Genomic DNA, 21,215 nt, shown 5'->3' on the forward strand with positions numbered 1-21,215 from the left:
ACGATTGTGTCTGTTCTCCAAGTCCCAACTGTCTGAGCATCATCACACTCCTTAACAATGTTATTGTGGCTGTCTTAGCATTTGTAGTAGAAAGATCCTCAACTTTCCAAAAACTGTCTTGTGATTAAGTTAATAGAAATGGTAATATTAAGTTCAGGCTTTTGCGAGGAAAATCCAATGAATGCTCCCAGAGTTCTCATTGTTTTGGCACACTAAAGTAACTACTTGCTGAAGCAGTGCTTCTTTCAGTCAAAGAAGTTTCACTACCTCTATGAATTGGCTCATGCCTCTCTGGGCACCTGGTGCTGGCCACTGTGGGCAGACAGGCTACTGGGCTAGATGGACCTTTGGTCTGACCCAGTACGGCCATTCTTATGTTCGTTCTTATGTAAGAACCTTTGATTGGCTCAACAGTATCAGTGATCTGGTGACATTTTTTATTAGGGGATTGTTACGCTTGGCGCGTGACCCCCCCCCCCCCCCCCCCCCCCCCCCCTCCACACACACACACACAGGTAGGCATCTGTCCTTGGGGGAGGGCGCAGGAGCAAACTGAGGGCAGGTTTCTGGCTGGGGCAGGGGGGGAGGAGCAGTCGAGGGGTGCAGGGTCTCAGTCAAAGAAGTGGGGGGTTGGGCTCGGGCTTGGACATTGGAGAGGACCTAATGTGGCGGAGGGGAGAGGGTCAGGCTCAGATGGCAGATAGGACACAGCACAACCAGGATGGGGGTGGGGTTCAGATAGAGGAGGGGAACCAAGGGTGGCGGGGGTTGGGCTCTGATGGCGGAGAGGTCTTGGCACAGCCCAGGAGGGTTCAGGCTCAGATGGCGGAGGGGACCCAGTGCAGACCGGGTGGCTTGGGATTGGGCTCGGCTGGTGTAAAGGACCCCAGAGGGGAGTGAGCTCAGATGGCAGAGGGGACCCAGTGCCAGCAGCTCTTCCCCAGTGGTACAGCCCCTTGGGGCATGGAGCAGGAGCTAGACCAACATGCTCAGAAGGGAGGACTGAAGTAGGAGGCAGATGATGTGATGACATCACTCTGTTGTCCCGAGAAAGAGAGAGAAGACACAGAAAAATGTGTATTTAGCGCTGTTAAAGTGGGGAGAGGAGTCTTGTCCAACTTAGATCTTCAGCTGTCTATTTTTAACAGTGACAAGGTTCTGGTCAGTGGTACTTCCGAAAGAATTGGAAAAGTTGTAAAATGAAAAAGCGGAGATGTTACTCTTCTGTTCGCTAACCAGTAAGATTGCCATCCTGAGGGTATGGAAGGAAAAGGCAGCTTTCTTCTCTTAGGGTACGTCTAAACTACATGGCTCCATCGACGGAGTCGTGTAGATTTGTTGTTTTGGCAAAGGCAAATGAAGCTGCGATTTAAATGATCGCGGCTTCATTTACATTTACATGGCTGCCGCACTGAGCCGACAAACAGCTGATCAGCTGTTTGTCCGCTCAGCGCGCTAGTCTGGACGCTCCCGCGCCGACCTGAAAGCCCTTTGTCGGCAGCCCCGGTAAACCTCATCCCACGAGGAATAACGGGGCTGCCGACAAAGGGCTTTGATGTCGGCAGGGGAGCGTCCAGACTAGCGCGCTGAGCGGACAAACAGCTGATCAGCTGTTTGTTGGCTCAGCGCGGCAGCCATGTAAATGTAAATGAAGCCGCGATCATTTAAATCGCGGCTTCATTTGACTTTGCCTATGTGTCTAATCTACATGCCTCTGCCGACAGAGGCATGTAGTCTAGACACAGCCTCAGCTACCAGCTGAATTCTAATCCTATTTACCAATAGACATCAAGTAACAAAAAACTGTATAAGAAAAGCTAAAACTAGGCTGCGCTTTAAACTGAAATTATGACCATGTCTCTATGTGACCACCTCCATGAGGAGAGTCGCTAACAGCACTGGGAGCCTGGTTCATACTGGTGCTTTACAGTTCTGTGTAACTTGCTTCACTCAGGGTATGTTTTTTCACACCCCCAGAAAGTTACAGTGCTGTAAAGTGCCAGTCTAGACTTAGCTTAATATAGAAGAAAAGCCTATTATATGACATTCTGCAGGCTGCTGGTATGTTACTGCCATAAGTGTTAGTTTCATAGTCTTGAAATAACCTTATTGTTCACTAAAGCTTACTGTAACCTTTAGAGCTTACATAAAATAACACAGGTGCAGACATTATGCCAGGAAGAATGAAACTGCTTTACAGATGTTGACTGAATTTTAAAAGAGATTGTTGGCAAGTGAGTCATTAATTTGTGATTTGTGTTTGAAGTCTGCATGTTCATCAGAGCATTTAAAACACAAAATGCAAACCAGATCTTAAGTTACTAGGTTCTGAGCAAAGAAAAATGTTGCGAACAGCAAAGGTTCAATATAAAAAATGATAGTGGGGGAATAACTAGAGTCCTGTACAAAATCTGTATCCGCATCTATAGCCACAAAAATGATAGTTGTGGCCCCTGCTGCTATCATTGATTTATAGATTGATACGCAGGGATATCCACACATTTACATGGTTCTAGATCAGGGGTGTGAAAGTATAACCGTTTAAACGGTTAATTGATATGCCTGGGCTCCCACCCCCCTGTTTCCTCTATATCAGGGCCAGCAGCGTAGAAGTGGCAGCTAGCTCCGCTGGAGCGGGGCTGCAGGCGGGAGCCAATATGCACAAGGAGCTGGCTTAAAAACTGGCTCCTGGCATACACCAGCTCCCGGGGAGCCAACAAGAAGGAGAGGCCTTAAGCCATTTAGGCATGCACCAGCTCCTGGGGAGCCAGCTGCAGTGCTGCAGGTGTGCACAACCGTTTTACTGCTGAGAATTTAATCAGTTACCTAATTACCTGCTTTTTAACATCGCTATTCTAGATTTAAAATTTATGTCCACATCCATAGCTGCAAAAATGAGCGATGGATATTAAGTGGATATCCGCAGATTTGCAGTGCTCTAGGAATAACAATAAAACTGATAAAATACAAATTAAGATGGGATTCTCTCTCGGCTAAGAAAAGGAATGCTGGTCAATATGAGTTTTGTTTCCTAGGCTTTGTCTACACTGCCAGTTGAGCAAGAAATTTGTCATTCTGAGATGCTTAATCCCGTGCCCCCTGAAAGACAAAAGTCTTGTTATGGCAAAAGGCTCATTGTCAGCAGAAATCCTGCCCTGTCTAGAATGAAAATCCCGCTCACAGGGTGAAAGTATTTTGTCATCAAACAGAGTTCACACTGCGTAACTTGTCACTAAAAGCTGTCAAGTATAGACAAAGTCATATATTTCTTCATAAGTCTTGGTGTTGTCTAAGAAAGTGTTTTGTTGCTGATTGAGTGCTGTATTTCACCAGCACAAAGAAATCAGTATGCCTCAGATTCTTGCTGGACACACCTTCCGTTTGAGCTGCATCCCTCAAAACAACCTTCTCCTTTTTGCTCATAGGTGGGGAACTACCTACGTATGTTTCGTGGCTCCCTGTACAAGAGGTATCCCTCTCTCTGGAGGCGACTAGCCACGGTAGAAGAGAGGAAGAAAATAGTTGCATCTTCACATGGTAAGAAAAATAATAAATATTCCAGAAAGGACATTTTTTAAAAATGAAATAAGTACATTCTTAAAAATGCCCATAAGTTTCGATTTTTATTGAAGCAGCTGTATATGTTGAATTGCAAAAGATTTATAAATTTCTAAATTAATTCCATATAATTTCACTGGGCATAAAAGGCTTTGTATGTATAATATGTACACACAACCCTTTTGTGATGTTGCAAATTAATTTTCTTCTTGAGAATGAGGTGCTTTGTCTGACCATAGTTCTCTGTGTAAAAGGGTGGGAAGAAAGTTTCCAGAATTAGTGTTGTTTAATAGTTGTATAAAAGACAATAAGAATCTTGTTCTCTCCTTGGCAAGAGAAGCAAATGATGAAACAAGGTCCCTTTAAAAGATAGCCTTACAAGCTACAGGGCTGGAGTACAGCAAACCTGACATGTTATGGATTTATGTAGTTTTCTGCTGACTTGTTGCTTTTTATTCTTTCAACAGAGAATCAGCGGACTCACAGCCCCAGAAGATGTAAGACTTCTGCTTATATTCATACTTTAACTGGAGAAAGAATCACTGTTGTGGTCCCTGCTGCTATCAAATATTATATTCAGATGTTTAATTATTTTCTCTCTTGGCTCATCACACTCATGTGAAGAGTGGTATAATTCTCTTTTCCCTGTGCTTACTCTATCCTTGGCTCTTGTCACTTTTAAGAGGGAAGTTTTTTCTGTGTTTCCACTGACTGGACTTCCTAATCCATGGGCTCGTCTCTTCTTTTTCAAGGGATTTTGTGGGCATGCAACATACAAATGGTTCTGCCCCTACCCTGTTCCCAATTTTTGTTGTTATAGCATTACTGCAATGGAATCAGGCCTTTGTTAATTTTTTTGATAGGTCCGTTCAGCGACTCAGTTCTGTGATTAACCTTTATCACCGCTTTCTGACATACCATTTGTGCGTCCAGGGTTCATTTGTTTCTGGGGTATTCCTTCTTTGCTGCAGTGGGTACTCAAATGTATCACACCAGAGGGCTTCAAGTGCACATCAGAGCTTATGGCCGAGATGGCATTTACAGACCTCTGTGGCACAGTGAAAGTAGAGTGCTGTTGTTTGGCCTTTTTTCATTCTGAGTAGAGGTCTTGCCTCCAGAAATGTCTCTGCGCTATTTGTGGATTGTGATGTTGGATCCAAGAAAAGCAGGTTAGTAGGATTTCTTTAATAGGAATTCCGGGCCAGAAATCATATTTTTAATAGACTGTACATTAGCTGTAGCTCTGACAGCTTATTTTAATGAGGATCTAAGGATTTCTGTTCGTTTTGTTTCAACAACACTACTACATCTGCATTCTTCCTTTTGTCCTTCAAAAAAACCTGTTTGATGCTATAACTAATGGATCTGGAAGCGCTGGGTTCATGTGTGTGTTTGTTACAAGCCTCGGTCTGTTTTCTGTGGACTCTGGTCCATGTTTCAGAGCCAAATGCCCTGTTCTTGATGGTCTGCTCATGATGCCGAGTTATAGGCAAGTTATATAGCAGTTACACATAGCAGAGTTATAGGTGGTAATCACTGCAGTACCTTGGTAGGGATGTGTGAGGGAAACTATGCTCCAATAAATCTGTTAGTCTATAAGATACCACAGGACGACTTGTTGATCATGCAGAAGGTCCTCCTTACTTTTTCGAGGCTGCTTTCTAATTCTGCGTGGCTGTTCAGCCAGCAATAGCAAGCCAGCCTGGGTTCCGAGGTAACTTTGGGAAGCCAAAACATGTTATGCAGAGGCACCGTTGTTAACACTTGATAGAGCCCTGCCATTACTGTTTTTGAACACTGACACTGTTCAAATATCTGTCGCTAGTTGGCTGTCCCAAGGAAAGTACTCATGAGCCACTAGACCCCTGTGCTCTGGACAGGGTGTGTCTTGGGGAGAGCCAACATTGCAGGAGAGACCTTATAATTATTACAGTCCACACATTCCCCAGGTTGTGCTCATCCTAGAAGATATTCACGCTGAGGGTGACAAGCGGAAGCAGGGAGGGGCTAGTGGTGGGGGAAATTTGTGGATCTTTTGCAAGACTGTAGCTTCTGCCCTGGCCCTTATGTGGCTTGCCTGTTTGCAGCAATGTTCCTTTCTGCCTCCATGATGGCACAGTGGTGCAGACATGTTACCCACAATGGGGCAAAGAACCAAGATGCTCTGCTAAAGAACCTGTGGCAGCGGATTGCCCAGTATCTCCATGGGACTTAGACCTGAGCCCAATTAATGTGAAATGAGTGTCCAACAGCATGTTACACCTCTCGAACTTGTGTCAGTATGAGCACCATACAGATCCGCAATTGCTTTCTGCAATCATCCTGCCCCCAACTACTTGCTTCAGCAGTTCTCCTAATGAAAGTCACTTTTTGGGGACCTGCTCTGCTGTTTGTGCTTCCCCATGGTCTGACTGCTGTGACTGGTTAGCCTCGTCTACGATAGCACAGAGCGCCTGACTGCGTGCATTTGTGGATGCTGAATCGTCCACTGCCTCTGGTTCCTCTCCCCCTTCAACACCTTTGTCCATGTTTTTTGTTCACTCTTGGCTGTCACAGCCCCACCAAAATCTTTGAGGTCTTTGCAGTGGAGGTGTCTTCATTCCCAAGTATCGTATCCAGCTCATTGTAGAATCAGAATGTTGTGTGCTCAGCAGTGGAGCAGCAGTTTGCCTTTTGTGCTTTGTGCAGCTCTTTCACTTTGAACATGCACTGCAGTGCGTTCCGGTCTTGCCTTTTTTGAGTCCTGCATCTTGATGTCTGCCCATAAGTATCGTGATTTCTACGGTTGGAGCACAGGAACAGCCTCCTCTCCTCAAACGCTGATGAGGTCCAGCACCTCAGCATTGCTCCAAGTAGAGGGCTTCTTGGAGCAGGCGATGGAGCAAGCATGGTTCCCTGGAAGGATGCACTGCGAGCACTCCATGTGTCACTGAGCAAACAGCAAGGGGGCTTTCCAAGTTCCCGAGGAATGTAAAGGGCCGGTCCGAGGGTTGGTCACCGAAGGGCAGTGTAGTATCTGATGCGTGGAGATGGGAGAAGAGGCGTTAGGACAGGTACTGGAGGCCAGTTGTTGTGCAGGGCATCCACACTGGCACTGCAGCGCTGTAGCCATGGCAGAAGAAAGCTCTGTGCTTGTTGGAAGTGGTTTTCCTAGAGCACAGCAACTGCTGGGTTTTTGCGCACTGTGGACATGCCAGTGATTCATGGTGGTTATCCAGATCAAAGGACTCTCCCTCCGTTCTTAGCCTCCCAAGATTTTCTCTTCAATTTGTGTCTTTCCACTAACCTTAATAGGCTACCATTATCATTTGCTGGGTTGTGCCAGAGTAGAGGCTTGGCGTGAGTCTTGTCTGGCTAGGGAGGGAGCTCCTACCTGCCTAATCAACCCTTCCTGTTGTGAGGTGGAGCAGAATGTTGTAGCACAAATTACAAGCACACTTTTGTATCTACAAACACATCAATTCATAGCAACAGGCTGCAGTCATATCTCAAATGACTGTCAGGGTCAGAACCTCACAGGCTTTCGTAAAAGACCTTACTTGTCATTTTTACGTGCCCGTCACATACGGTCATGGGATTCAGTTGCACATGCTTTGTGGTTCAAGCCTCCTGCTTTCCCCGGTGGCTGGGGAGGGACTGGGCCTGACTGGCATGTTACCAAGGTAAAACAAACTTGCCTGACCAGCCGGACTGAGCCCAGAACTAGAATGCATATTCTCTGGAACAAGGACCGTCTTTGTACAGCAATGAGCATACAGGGGCCAGAGCCTTTTGGAGCTGCTTGTGCACAGGAGTAGACCACCTAACTCCTTCTCTAAAATGAAATGATTTAAAGGGACAGGATGAAGGAATCTGAGCTACTTGCAGGTTTTTAGATGCTCTCAGTAAACATTAACATTGCCAAACCCCAGCAGGCAGAATCATTACTTAGTTCCACGATTGACAGTATTTCCAATGCTCTTTGGTCACAGATCACGGTTATACAACACTAGCTACTAGTGTGACTCTCCTGAAAGCCTCTGAAGTGGAAGAGATCTTGGATGGAAATGATGAGAAATACAAGGCCGTGTCTATCAGCACAGAGCCTCCCACTTACCTCAGGTAACAAACACAGCTGAGGGCGAGTTGGTGTAGAAGTGATTGGAAGAGCTATTTTTACAGTGTTTAGTGGAGTATCTCTTGTTCTCTGTGTTCCCTGACATTGCTGACTCATTAAATTAAGATCTTTGATATGGAAGGATTTGATTGTGGGCATACAGGTACCTTGAAATTTGGTAACATTGCTTACCTTAGAATTGCTTCACCCTAGGATCTAGTGAATGCTTGCGGGGGAAGTACATCCACATTCTGCTTCATCAGGGTGTAGAATAGAAATAGGTGCGTACTCCAATGGTCACTTAATCTGGTATTTAAAAATGGTGCATGTGACTAGCATTTTTCAGCTGGGGCAGAAATAGAATATAGACAATGACAGTCTCTTAATTAAGGGAAGGAGTGCTTTCTAATGGTTAGAGCTTGGTGAGCTAGGAGCTGGGTTTCTAGGTTGACCATGGGCAAATCACTTACTCTTTTTGTACCTTAATTTCCGTATCTGCAAATTGACTTGCCTTAGTGGGATTATGTATGGATACAAATTAATGTCTGTAACACATTTTGAGGTCCACAGATAAGAAGCATTATATAGAAGGACAAAGTAGTATCACTTAGGCCCATAAGTCCTGGCAATGGATTCTTTATTTGGCCCAAAAAGGATGGGTGGAAATAGATTACAACAGTTTTTCTCAGACTGTGCTGACAAACTGGAAACATCAATACGTACAACACATACAATCAGTGGACTGCTGGGGCTCCGCATAAATTTTTACGCATGTAAAGGGCTCTGGAGCCCAACGAGTTTGAGAACCACTGGATTAAAACCAAGTGAGATCAAAGAGAAAAGTCTGGCCAATTAATTGGAACAATGGTATATGCTAAATAAAGTGCTGTGAGCTCCCTCAGGTGAGCACTGTAGAAGCACCATGTGTTATCAGATGGCTACAATTACTTTCCAGAAGGCCAGCCCCGACGCTTCCAGCTGGGGTGGGATTTCTCCATTCCGCCATTTGGAGACTTATGAATGGAACACATTGCACCATGTAACTTTCAGGTTCTCATTGTAAGAGCCTGCAGTCAGGCTGAGAGCTGTGTATATAATTGATCACACCTAAAAAATGAGAAGTAAATACTCAATGTTTGAACACCGAGCTTTAACGTGATGTCTCCTTCTGCAGAGAGCAGAAGGCAAAAAGGAATAACCAGTGGGTGCCAACCCTACCCAACAGCTCTCATCACCTGGATGCTGTGCCATGCTCAACAACCATCAACAGAAATCGCATGGGCAGGGATAAGAAGAGAACCTTCCCACTCTGGTGAGTCGGTCACCTGCTCTTGGAATCTGCTAAATTTCCCTGCATGATGGCAGTTGTGTAGAGGATGCCTGAAACAGGCATGTTGCATTGTTTGTTTTATGCCTTTAAAAATGCCATGTTATGCTTAGTGATAAAGACCTGGCTGTCCCCAAACTAAGACACTTGGTTAGGCTGGGCTTTTTGAAGCTAAGTACTTATGCATCAAGCATGAAATTCACCATCGCGTAGTACACGAGGCCCTGTACATTAGGTCTTCGTACCATATAATGCTTCAGGAAACTTGAATGGCACACTGACCCCTGCATGAGGTGAATTTCACCCCATATGATAAAAGTTCAGGGGCAACAGAAAATGCTTTGCCTGGTTAATATTTCATGCACCGTTATGGGTGGCCTCCTTTGCTGGTCTGTGTTTCTACCACTGCTGTCTTTCTCAGAACTTTCAGATCTGCAGCCCTTGGCAGAGACCAAATGGTGTTATAAAATGTATGTGGTGCCATAGAGCTAGCTTAGCATTCTGTTCTGCACTAACTGAAAGAACTAAGGCGTTAGTGTACAGCCCCACAGTCCCCCAGAGTTTCAGGGAACTGTGAATATTGAGCGGGAGGTGCGTATAGTCCATGCAAAATGACAGCAGGACCATTGAATTGGTACTAGGTTTGTTTAATTTGAAGTAGAAATGGTGGCAGATGCTTAATCACAAACTTCATTTGGCAGCAAATTGGTATATGTGTTAATAAGTTATTAACCTAATTCATACGTTATCCTGTGGATAAGGACACACCAATATTAGGCTGAAGAAGTCAGATATGGACAAGGGAGGCTGGGCATTGTATGAATATTCATGACAGGCCATAGCCCATAAGAAGAGATTTGGACCATCACTCGTTTGGCATGTCAGGGACAGAGTAAGGACCCTTGTGGGCAGCCACCTGTCTCTTAACAGCAGAACCCAAAAAAAGGATGTGAGCCTTTGAAATAGAATGCATGATACGACTTTAACACTACACGAGTGTTAGCTTCTTATTTGTGTCTTGAAGCACTTTTATTAGTGCAGCTGGTAAAGTTTGGCTTTGCCCTTGGCAGGAGTGCCTTCATTGTACACATCACAGTTCCCAGCCAGACACATAACTTGTGCCCAATTGTCAGCCTTCAACGTAAATGTGACTGTTTTTTTTTGATAGGACACACACAGCCCAGGCAGCCATGCAGGCTTTCCTGGGCTGTTCTTTGCCCTGCCTCCACACTCTCTCAGGATGGGCCATTGTCAGGAGCAAGGAGATTGTCAACAAGGATATGATGGTGGTTATGAGGTGCACGTTTGTCCTCTGGGCACTAGACTGAGATTGCTGCTCAGTTCACATGGAACAGTAACCAACCATTCAATAGTAATGGTCTTCACTTGCTAAAGATGTGTTCTGAAGTTGAACACCATGGGCAGGTCTACACTGTGGGGGGAAGGCCAATCAAAGCTATGCCATTTGAGCTCTACTAGTTGCAAAATTTAAGTGGGTTTTCTATACTGGATCTCCCCTGTTGATTCTCCTTATTCCTTTTGTTCTGGTGGAGTACTGCAGATGACAACATCCAAGCTATCAGTGATCAGTTTAGTGGGTCTTCACTAGACCTGCTAAATTGAACCCTGGTACATGGCTCACTGCAGCCATCCATCTGGTAGTGAAGACAAGCCCCGTGCTTAGAAGAGAGATGTGTATCCCACAGTGATGAAAGTCACATTACATGGTTATTCTCCTGCTGTTAAATAAGTCCTTTATTTCTCTGCAACTTAGCAGCTAGACAGTGACTCATATGATTTTATACCTTCCATAAATGACTTGTCCTGGAGAGTTCAAAAGAAGCCAGTCATGCAAACTAATTTGAGAATCTTCCTCCTTGTATTCTCTAGGATAATATTTTACCATAAGCACATTCAAGGTGAAAATGAAACCCAGTGTCTGTTGTTGCGGTGGACCTGTAAGCTTATGTTTTCAAGCCCACGCAAAGGCTATGATTGTCTGAGGGAGGTACTGCTGTTAAATCCTGTCTCTTCTCTCACGGACACTGTTGAACCTTTTACTAAGGCCTGATGTTGGTGTTGGCGTGGTTTGTTTTCAGCTTTGATGACCATGACCCAGCAGTGATCCATGAGAATGCATCCCAGCCAGAGGTTCTGGTTCCAATCCGACTGGACATGGAAATCGATGGGCAAAAACTCAGAGATGCTTTTACGTGGAACATGAATGGTATGTAGACAGCCAAGTTTTGTCTAAGGAGCTTGGAGGGATTCAGTTGCATCCATACAATGACAAATGTTTTTTGATATAGACACCCCCTGCCACACATGGGCAAAGCTGTCAAGGAGTCACATTTCACTGGGATTCCATTTCAATGGTCATGTCTCGCCCTGGATCATATGTCCTTTCTGCTGGCTGCAATGATCAGTAGGCACATGTGTATAATTTGAGGACATCTTTTGTAACTGGCCTGTTTTCCTGACCTGATTCAGTGATGCCACAGTCCAGTGTCCCTGAACTCATCTGGTATGCAGAGGAGATACAAGTACAAAAACACAGAAAACCCATTTCCATAGTCTCATTCATCTGTGTGTTAGATTGCAGCAACATTGTTCCCATAGGAACAAATAGTAAATAGTGTCCATTCCTTAAGTCAAAGTTTGTAGATTGTTTATGCCCTTAAAAACCAGAGTCTAAAAACCTCCTTTGACTCTTCCAAGGAAGAGGTTTACTAGAGACTTCCTTCTGCGTGGTGGGTTGCAGCAAGAGGCTCAGTGCCTTGTAATTGGTGAGCGAGCAGAAGGTTCTGATTGCTGCCTGCTCTGACTGAATTAAGGGGAAATACTGGCGTGTTCAGATTAAATTGGTTGTCTGTTCTTCACCTCTGCCAGAAAAGCTAATGACCCCGGAGATGTTCTCGGAGATTCTCTGTGATGACCTGGATTTGAATCCTCTGACCTTTGTCCCTGCTATTGCCTCTGCAATTCGACAGCAGATTGAGTCTTACCCGACGGACAGCATCCTAGAGGACCAGTCTGATCAGCGAGTTATCATTAAGGTAATGAGGGAGGGGGACGTGACCTGAGTTAAATTATTTTGTAGAAGGCTGTTTGGGGAAGGAAAAGCACACGGGCGCCGCAAGCTAGGAGTTTCTGGCTCCCAGTCCTGTGTCTGGATCACATCTCTATGCACTGTGTTGAGGCCCTGGTGGCAGACTGGTGAACACTGCAGTCCTACACCAGGAAGTGAAATGGTGCTGTAACATGTGAGCTCCAGAGGGGGAAGTAACATGGTCGTGTTTTGTGGAAGGGAGCTAGAATTCCTCACACATCATTTGGCTGCCCAGCACTAATAACAGCAATAAAGAACCCGAACACAGTAGTTCTAGACGTGCATGGAGTTGGTTCAACCATGTATCTTCTTTGCCCCTGAACTTTTACCACATGCCTTAAATAAGCATGATCATGACCAGGTAATGCAAGAGATTAATATGTGTAAGAGCATTTGAAATGCAGACAAATCTGACTTGTGTTTTATGACATTGTGTACAGCTGAATATCCATGTGGGAAACATTTCCCTGGTAGACCAATTTGAATGGGACATGTCGGAGAAGGAGAACTCCCCGGAGAAGTTTGCACTGAAGCTGTGTTCAGAGCTTGGGCTAGGTGGGGAATTTGTTACCACCATCGCTTACAGCATTCGGGGACAGTTGAGCTGGCATCAGAAGACTTATGCCTTCAGGTACAGAACATGGTAGTCTTACCTCATTGGAGCATGTGGCCTCGACAGAATAGTTCTGGAAAGGTTTGGGGAGAAGCTCTCGTCCCTTCCTCTTTCTCCTGTTCTATAAGTGTCAGTCAGTCAGTTAAATACCTGCCTCTAAATTGCCTAGGGAGGTTGTGGAATCTCCATCCCGGGAGATTTTTAAAAGCAGGTTAGACAGACACTGGTCAGAGACGGTGCTTAGTCCTGCCATGAGTACAGAGGACTGGACTTGATAACCTCTCAAGGTTTCTTCCAGTCCTGTGATTCCTTGTTAAAAGATATTCTCTGGGAAACAGTTCTGCCGATATACCCGTGTCTCCTGTCTGGGGTTCTTCAGCCAGGCTGCTGGCAGTACAACCGCATGGCTGGGAAGAGCTGCTGGCCTGGGTTGCTGGCTCCTTGGAGTGGTGACACCACACTTATCTCCTATGACCGCAGCGCCTTCTGGGAGTAGAGCCCTGCGGGTCAGCAGAGACCACGTTCTGTCTGTGGGTGTCCGTATGTGTGTGCAGACATCTGTATCGGCACTGCACTCTCCCTCTAAGTCTCTTGTGTTCCCTCTGCTGCACTGATCATTAACCAGGGTGTTGTAGGTATTTTTGGAGCGTAATGTGGATTAAAACACCCACTATAGAGCTCTGCATTGGCCACAATAAAAGCTCGTGCAATTCCAAACCTGCTTCCTAGCTGGCATGCAGTGACTACAGGATTTACATATCCTGAGGAGACAGGTGTTACAGGCAATGGCAGGTTCCGCTTGTGAGATGTAGCAGTCTGTGGTGTTAGTATGTGGATGGCTTTTATCCTTTCTGTTTTACCTTCTGTTATATTACAGGTATGGGAGTAGGGGCTAGGCATTGAGCTAGTCTCTGAGCTGGCTTGGCAGACTAAACTCTCATCTTTGTCACCCTGTGTGAAGGGTCAGAGCTCAGCACTTGAGAGATGTTTTGTGGGGCCAGCAGCAGCTGGAGGAAAGGAAATACCTAGCCTTGGTTTTTAGCAGTTCTGTGTGACCATTTCAGGCTGTCACAATTGTACCCCACAGTGCTTGAAAGAGAACTGCACCCTGGATTGAAGGGGTGGGTAATGCCTAGGGATTGATTCTAGGGCCGGGATGGGCAATAATATTTGACTGGGGTCCACTTTAGAAATATTTGAAGTGGCCCCAGGCTGCCCTGAAAGTGAGGGGAGAGGGGGGAGGTGTTCAGGCAGAAAGGGCAGGGCCAAGGCACTTCCGTGCTCCCCACCCTGATTGAGCTGTGGGTAGGGGGGTGCGTGAACTCTGCCTCCACCCCCCTTCCAGAGAACCGCCAGCTGTTCTGAACCTCCATGCAGGAGAGGAGGAGACTTCACATGCTCCCCAGGGCAATCAGGGCCTGGGGTCGAGGGGAGCATGCAAAGGCTCCTCCCTCCCTGCCCCCATCCTGCCAGGAGTATGTGGTGCTTCTAAGTGCCATGCACTCCTTGCAGGGCAGGGGCAGGGCCGGAGAAGAATTTGTGCACTTCCTGCCCCGCCTGCAGTCCCTGACTGGCCTGGGGGCGGTGGGAGCGCAACGTCTGTCACTCCCTGCCCTCAGGCACAAGGGGTGTGTCTAGACTACATGCCTCCTTCGACGGAGGCATGTAGATTAGCCAGATCGGAAGAGGGAAATGAAGCCGCGATTAAAATAATCGCGGCTTCATTTAAATTTAAATGGCTGCCCCGATCTGCCGATCAGCTGTTTGTCGGCAGATCGGGGGAGTCTGGACGCGATGCCCCGACAAAGAAGCCTTTCTTCATCGACACAGGTAAGCCTCGTGAAACCAGGCTTACCTGTGTCGATGAAGAAAGGCTTCTTTGTCGGGGCATCGCGTCCAGACTCTCCCGATCTGCCGACAAACAGCTGATCGGCAGATCGGGGCAGCCATTTAAATTTAAATGAAGCCGCGATTATTTTAATCGCGGCTTCATTTCCCTCTTCCGATCTGGCTAATCTACATGCCTCCGTCGAAGGAGGCATGTAGTCTAGACACACCCAAGGTGCTTAGAGTCAACTGGCAGGATTAACTAAGTGCCGCACGCTCCCCTGTCCTTAGGCCCTGATTGGCCTGGGGACGGGTAGTGGCAGGGCCTCCACGGGGTGGATCAACCCACTTGGCAGGCTGAATCTGGCCTGTGGAGGCCCTTTTGCCCGCCCCTGTTCCAGGGGATGAGGGAGCATAGAAGCAGAAAACAGGAAATAGCTTTTCAAGGTTCTGAGACCTTCTGGAGTTAGTGTAGGTGTAATAGGCTAGTCCGCAGAATTACTCTGCTTAATGGAGCAAATAGAAGTAATTCTGTGCTGGCACTTAAATTCCAAGTTTGACATGTTTATTGTGTACAAGGCAATCCTCAGTCTGCCTAGTTTGTTAGAGTTCACGTTGTGTTGTGAGAACTCTCTAGCCACTACAGTCACGTCTGTCAGCTTTGATTACGTTAGAAATGTCCCTGCCAGCTTGTATCCTTGGCACCATCGCATGACTTGAGCATATGTCGGTGTTACAGTAACCTTCTGCCTTTTGCTCCTGCCAGTTGTCATGGTCTTTGTATGTTCCAGACTTTCCATAACCTGCTTCATGGCTGCCTCTTGTGGAAATAGCTCACTGAGTGCTGTAGACCAGCAGCTTTTTTATTCCTCATGTGCCTCTTGGCACTTCTCAGTTACTTTTCCTTCAAGAATATACCCAGAAGCAGTGTCATTCCAGTTATCACCAGTGCAATGTTTGTTAGAGGCTGGAGGGAGACAGTATAAACCAAAGGTTAACATAAAATACTCTCTGCTTAAGTGTGGAGAACAGCCTGTCTGCAGAGGAGTTCAGGAGTTTGTAGTTACAGGTTTCAGCAAGAGTACAGTCTCATTGTTAGAGCTTGTGGGCTTGTCCTGTGTCCTGCTGCTGGCATTCCCTCTGTTAGCATCTCTGGATGCTATTTATACCTTCCTTTTGTTACTGGAATCTCCTGGTGCTGTTTTTGGCATCATTGCCAGAAGGGATTTTGATCTTGTTCACGCTAGAAAAGCTGCAATGTTGACAGGATTGTTGTGTCTTTCCCACTATCTTCTAAACTCCTCCTGGTAGAGTTGAACTCAGTAATTGGGAAAATGTTGTAGGCACATCTGCACTATTGCCTCCACCAAGACAGAATTACAGATGTGTTCCTAATTGTAGGTGTAGTCCCTGAGATTGGGTAGAAGTACATCCCAAGCTCTGTGTAGTGGTGTCGGAAATAGTTTTATCCTGGCCATACTAGGGAGTAAACTCTTGGAAAACACTGGGGTAGGGGGACTGTCTTTTGGATAAGCCACAGATAACTATTGCTCCATTCCTTAGAAGTCAGTTTAAATTGTTTTCTGCCCCCCCCCCCCCCCCCATTATAATGTATCTCCTATCCAGAGGAGACTAGCGTTCCTTGATGGCCATTCTTCATAGTTCTTGTCCCTTACTGCTTCAGAGGGGTCCTATAAACTTGCTAACGTACCTCTGCTTCCCATTTATCACAGATGGCCTGGTTAGGGAGGAGGTCATTTGCGAGTAGATAGCTATTGTTCCCAGGAAGCTGCTTGCATGAAAAGAAAATAGACCTCCCTGACACAACTTAAAAAGCAGCGAATGGTCCTGCAGCACTGTAGAAATTAACAAAACATGTAGATGGTGTTGTGAGCTTTTGTGGGGACAACCCACTTCTTCAGATGAGTGGAGTTAAGGGGTCATAGGTACAAATAAATAGCAGAGAAAGAGGGGATGATGAGGGAAAGAGAAGGGGGAAAAATGTCAAGTTGAGTGTCCATGTTAAATGAGGCTAATGGAGTGGGCTCTGCCAGGTACTTAGAATACTTAGAGCCCCTCTTATTAGCCTCATTTAGCATGGGCACTCTGACAGTTTTTTTCACTATTTTCCCCTTTCTCTTTCTCTGCTATTTATTTGTACCTGGAACCCCTTAACTCTGGTCATCTGAAGAAGTGGGCTGTGCCCACGAAAGCTCATGATGCCATCTACATGCTTCGTTAGTCTCTAAGGTGCTGCGGGACGATTTGCTGCTTAAGATTTTTTTCAGTTAGGGTGTGTCTAGACTACAGGGTTTTGTCGACAAAAGTGGACTTTTGTCGACAAAACTATACCTGCGTCCACACTGCCGCTGAGTTCTGTCGACATAACGTCGACAGAACTCAGCAGTTTTGTCGACGACGGTAAACCTCATTCTACGAGGAATAACGCTGTTTGTCAACAGTTCTGTCGATAGAAGGCATTATTGCATCTACACTGTCCTTTGCATCTACACTGCCATGTCGACAAAGCGGCTTGCTTTGTCGACAGAACTGGATGCAGTCTAGACGCTCTTTGTTGACAGAAGCACTGTCGGACAAAACTTCTGTCGACAAAACCCTGTAGTCTAGACATACCCTTACAGACTAACACAGCTGCTCCCTGACAAAGGCAGTTCTCCCAGACAGTGTACAGTAGGCCCCATGGTCCCAGCTGGTGGCTCTACACCCTGGCTTGTTAAAGCCAGTTTACCAAGAACTTTCTACATGGCCCTGATTCTTAAGGAGAGTTTTTACAGAGCGGGTGATTACAATAGGTAGACCTCAAACTTCCTTTAAAAGATAAAGGAACCTTATCGCAAACAATGAAATCAACATGTTGGCTGCTGCAGGGAGAGGAGGCCCCAGCAGAAGAAAGTAATCATCAATACTCAGACATCATCTCTTGTTTAAAAAAACACTAATTGAAACCTTGTTTTGTTTTTCTTAGTGCAAATGTCCTCTTCCGTCTGCTTCTCCTCCAGCAGAGGGGTGGCTTTGAAACCTTGTGATTAATGATATTTGGGTTCTGTGGTTGGTTAGTTCCTGAATTCCCAAACCACACTAGTGGTGGTTGCTAAAGAGAGACATTCCAGGGATGTAGGAGAAGGGTCTGCTGTAGCAATATCAAAAGAACATCCTTAATATCTCCAGGGACTGTCGGAGTCTGAGGAGTCATGCAGATCTTAATCAGAGTCTGAGGGAGAGGTGAAACCGAGCAGTTTTGTGGGATTCTGCTTTTGCTGGTCAGCATTGTTAGTGCAAAACAAGGACAGAGTCAGAAGCAGGGCAATGCGCCACTATACTGAACTACTTTATACAGTGAGGTGTGGGTGGGGGAGTAGCCGTAAGTAGGACCCATCAAGTTCTCCTGTCCCTATAACTTATAACCTGTAGTGACTAGGGATGTAAAAATGAATAAAATATTAACCATGTAAACAAAAATTCTATTCTGAGTGGTTAAAATGGGCATCCGAGATATCAGAAGTCGATTCAAGTGAGGCCTCCTCCCTTGGATTAATTTGATTGGAAAGGGGTATAAAGGTTGGCCATTCTAGATGAATAGCTTTGCTGCAGATAACCCATTTCCATGGTGATCAGCAGTTGACTGGTGTCTGTGACTCAGAGAGCTGGGATTAGCTGCAGAGAAGTGATAGGATCCTACCCTGTGTAGTGGTGTTCCTGTGAGAGCGGCCAGATGTGGCTCTGTGCACCTGTGTGAAATGCTTGGAACAAATATTTACACTGTGACGTGCCTGGATTCCCAGTGCCTCAGTGTACACTCACCTAACCACAGAGTTCTAATTCTGAAAGGGAACGGGAGTGAAGACTGCTCTGAGCATCTGAAGGTCAGGGACTGTCACTCATGTCTGGAATACCCAGTGCAGTGGAACCCAGTGTGTGACGAGGCTCTCGAGTCAGTGGCAGTACAGTGTTGCTTTTCAGTGGGAGGCAGCATTAATTGTTGACACCAGGTCTTGTAAACGGAAGGGCTATCCAGAGGCTGTGAAGGAAGAGCGATCGTATTGGGTGTACTAGGCAACTCGGCATTACCCCTTGTATTTTACATACATTGAGAAATGCTGGCAAGACCCTCAGGAAGACAGACTCTCCCAGATCGTGAATGGCACCTTGGATACGACACAGCTTTCAGCATTCATAGACTGATATGATCTTTTCCTTAGTGTGATCATTGACCCTGAATGCCATCTGTCCATTAGCCGGTTACATCATCTGCCTTGGGGTGGAGAGGGGAATCTGAGACTGGGATTGGTATTCAGAACCTTAATGGCTCTCTAAACTGCAGCCCTCATACTGTTTTTAATATTGGTCGTATGCTTCCGATGGCCCATACCTTCTAAAATAAGGACTTGTTTAGTGACAAGGAGTCCTGTGGCACCTTATAGACGAACAGATTTATTGGCGCATAAGCTTTCATGGGTCTTTGCCCACGAAAGCTCATGCTCCAATACATCTGTTAGTCTATAAGGTGCCACAGGACTCCTCGTCGCTTTTGCAGATTCAGACTAACATGGCGACCCGCTGAGACTTGACTTTTTTTAGTGTTTGCTTTGATTCTTCCTCTGCCACTGGAGCATACAAGAGATGATGGCTTTGAAGTATTAGATTCATGGAAATCCTAGGATCCAAGAACTGCCGTTTGTCTACCAGGCAGGAACCAGAATGTACCAAGCAGATGTTATAAAGCTCGTCCTGACAGAGCTGAGGACCACTTAGTAACTCCCAGCCCTTCGTGCCCCTCTTAGCTCTGGGGCAGTGCCCAAGGGAAGCAAAAAGCCTGTGCGTCTTGCTGTTGCAATTCAGATTTTGCTGAATTTTGTTTTGTCTTGACCTGGTGTTTTAGTGAGAACCCTCTGCCAACCGTAGAGATCGCCATTCGCAACACAGGTGATGCTGACCAGTGGTGCCCTTTGCTTGAAACCCTAACAGACGCAGAGATGGAGAAGAAGATCAGAGACCAAGACAGAAACACCAGGTGCGGTCCCTTCGTACAGTTTTTATTCTGGTCCCTCTCCTCTCTAGGGTAGAATTTAAAAGCTTTGAAGTTTTATTTTTCTCTGCTGAGAGCCAACTGGCAAGATTTCAGATTGATACACCAGAAAGAGGGTTTATTTCCCCTTTGCTTCAGGATATTAAACTGTTATCACTTCACTCTGCTAGTGTCTTAACATTTTCTTTTTAACCCTTTCCTGGTTAAAGCTAGCTCCCGTTGGATGCAGGAATATCTGAGGCCCATAGGAGTGTTAAGATTAAATGTCCCATTTGACTAGCATCCTAACAACGCTTCTCTCATATATCTGGTGATGCGCAGTTTGAAGTGGGAGTAAAGTTGACTGCACTTCTCCCTGGTTGCTGGCACAGACAGGAATACAGTTGTGATAACAAGAGCAGCTTTTGCCTTTGTAGGGAGGGACTTAGAAAGCGGCAATGTTAAAGGTGTCAAACCTGCCTAGATTAGAAGTGAAATCTTCCTGGCTTCAGAGTTGTCTCCACAGGATACTGAAGGTCATAACATTGAGAGTATAGTGCAGGGGTGGGAAAAGCCCCTCCCCTTCCAGCCAATCAGGGCCAAGGAGCTGGGGAACGTGCAGTGCGGCCCGAGGCCACTTCAAAAATTTCGGAAGTGGTCCCTGGTCAAAAATTGTCCACCCTGTTCTAGTGGTTCTAGCCACAACCCCGGGTGACTCAGAACTGTGGAGACCCTGCCATTTGTAGCTGATAACTCTCCCCCAGTCATTTAATACTGAGTTTGATAAGACTGTGACCTTCTGTTATTCAGCTGTAAGCTTGTGTAATAAAGCTGAATTGTCAGTGGCTGATGGAGGTAGAAATACAGCTCATACATGAGAACACGTGGAAATGGGTAACCAGGTTTCTCCACAATGGCGGAACTGATATACGCTCCTACAGAGCTGTGCAGATGGGAATGAGGTTCAAGAAGTACAACCGGGCTAGGGTGTTAACTGGCAAGTAAGTTTAGCAGACTGTGCAGTAACTTTCCCTTTGGCATCTGTGGGGGCAGTGTGGTATGAATCCAGGCAGATCTTCTAAGCATTTTTCCCAACACTTAACTGTGCCTTTTTTCCCTTTGCTTCCTACAGGCGCATGAGACGTTTGGCCAACACTGCTCCAGCCTGGTAACCCTCTCTGCCGAGAGAGTGGTGCTCATCCTACAGACTCTGTCTCCACTCCGCTCCCCCAAGAGGTCCGAGGGTTGGCAGGGGTTTGTCTTGCATCTTTCTGGCCCAGAATGAGGGGGTTACATTCCACTTGCTAAGCAGTTCAGAGTATTGCTGACTCCCTTGCCCCTACTTTAAGACCATGTGCTGAGAAAGTTGCATTAGCACATTCTCCTTCCTAGGCCTGTGGCAGCTGTCAGAGCCCTCATGTACCTGTATGTGGACTGAGTAAAGATTCCTTTTTTTTTATTATTATTGTATAGGTGCAAAGTGCGCTGTTAGAACTTTTTAAATAAAAGGAATGCGTAGTCGTTGGTTTGAATCAGTAGCGTACATGCAGGCCTCCTGTTGCTCGCGCTCATGCCAGTCAAGCATTTCAGGGGCTTAGTGCTAGGCCTTGGAGCTCCTCAGGCTGTTTCCGGCCCTGCTCCTGCTCCCCAGGTTTGCAG

General features: G+C 46.2%; 1 protein-coding gene across 1 annotated transcript; it reads left to right on the forward strand.

Annotated features, from left to right (window-relative positions):
* Positions 1–3,378: 3,378 nt before the first annotated feature.
* Positions 3,379–21,088, forward strand: SMARCB1 (SWI/SNF related BAF chromatin remodeling complex subunit B1). Its single transcript, XM_006112295.4, has 9 exons — positions 3,379–3,537; positions 4,026–4,055; positions 7,530–7,659; positions 8,829–8,966; positions 11,081–11,208; positions 11,871–12,037; positions 12,531–12,721; positions 19,431–19,562; positions 20,689–21,088. The coding sequence occupies exons 1-9, from the start codon at positions 3,444–3,446 to the stop codon at positions 20,726–20,728; spliced, it is 1,050 nt and encodes a 349-aa protein (XP_006112357.1). The 5' UTR covers positions 3,379–3,443; the 3' UTR covers positions 20,729–21,088.
* Positions 21,089–21,215: the final 127 nt, after the last annotated feature.

This window comes from Pelodiscus sinensis, chromosome 15 (genome assembly GCF_049634645.1).
Source record: "Pelodiscus sinensis isolate JC-2024 chromosome 15, ASM4963464v1, whole genome shotgun sequence".
NCBI lineage: Eukaryota > Metazoa > Chordata > Testudines > Trionychidae > Pelodiscus > Pelodiscus sinensis.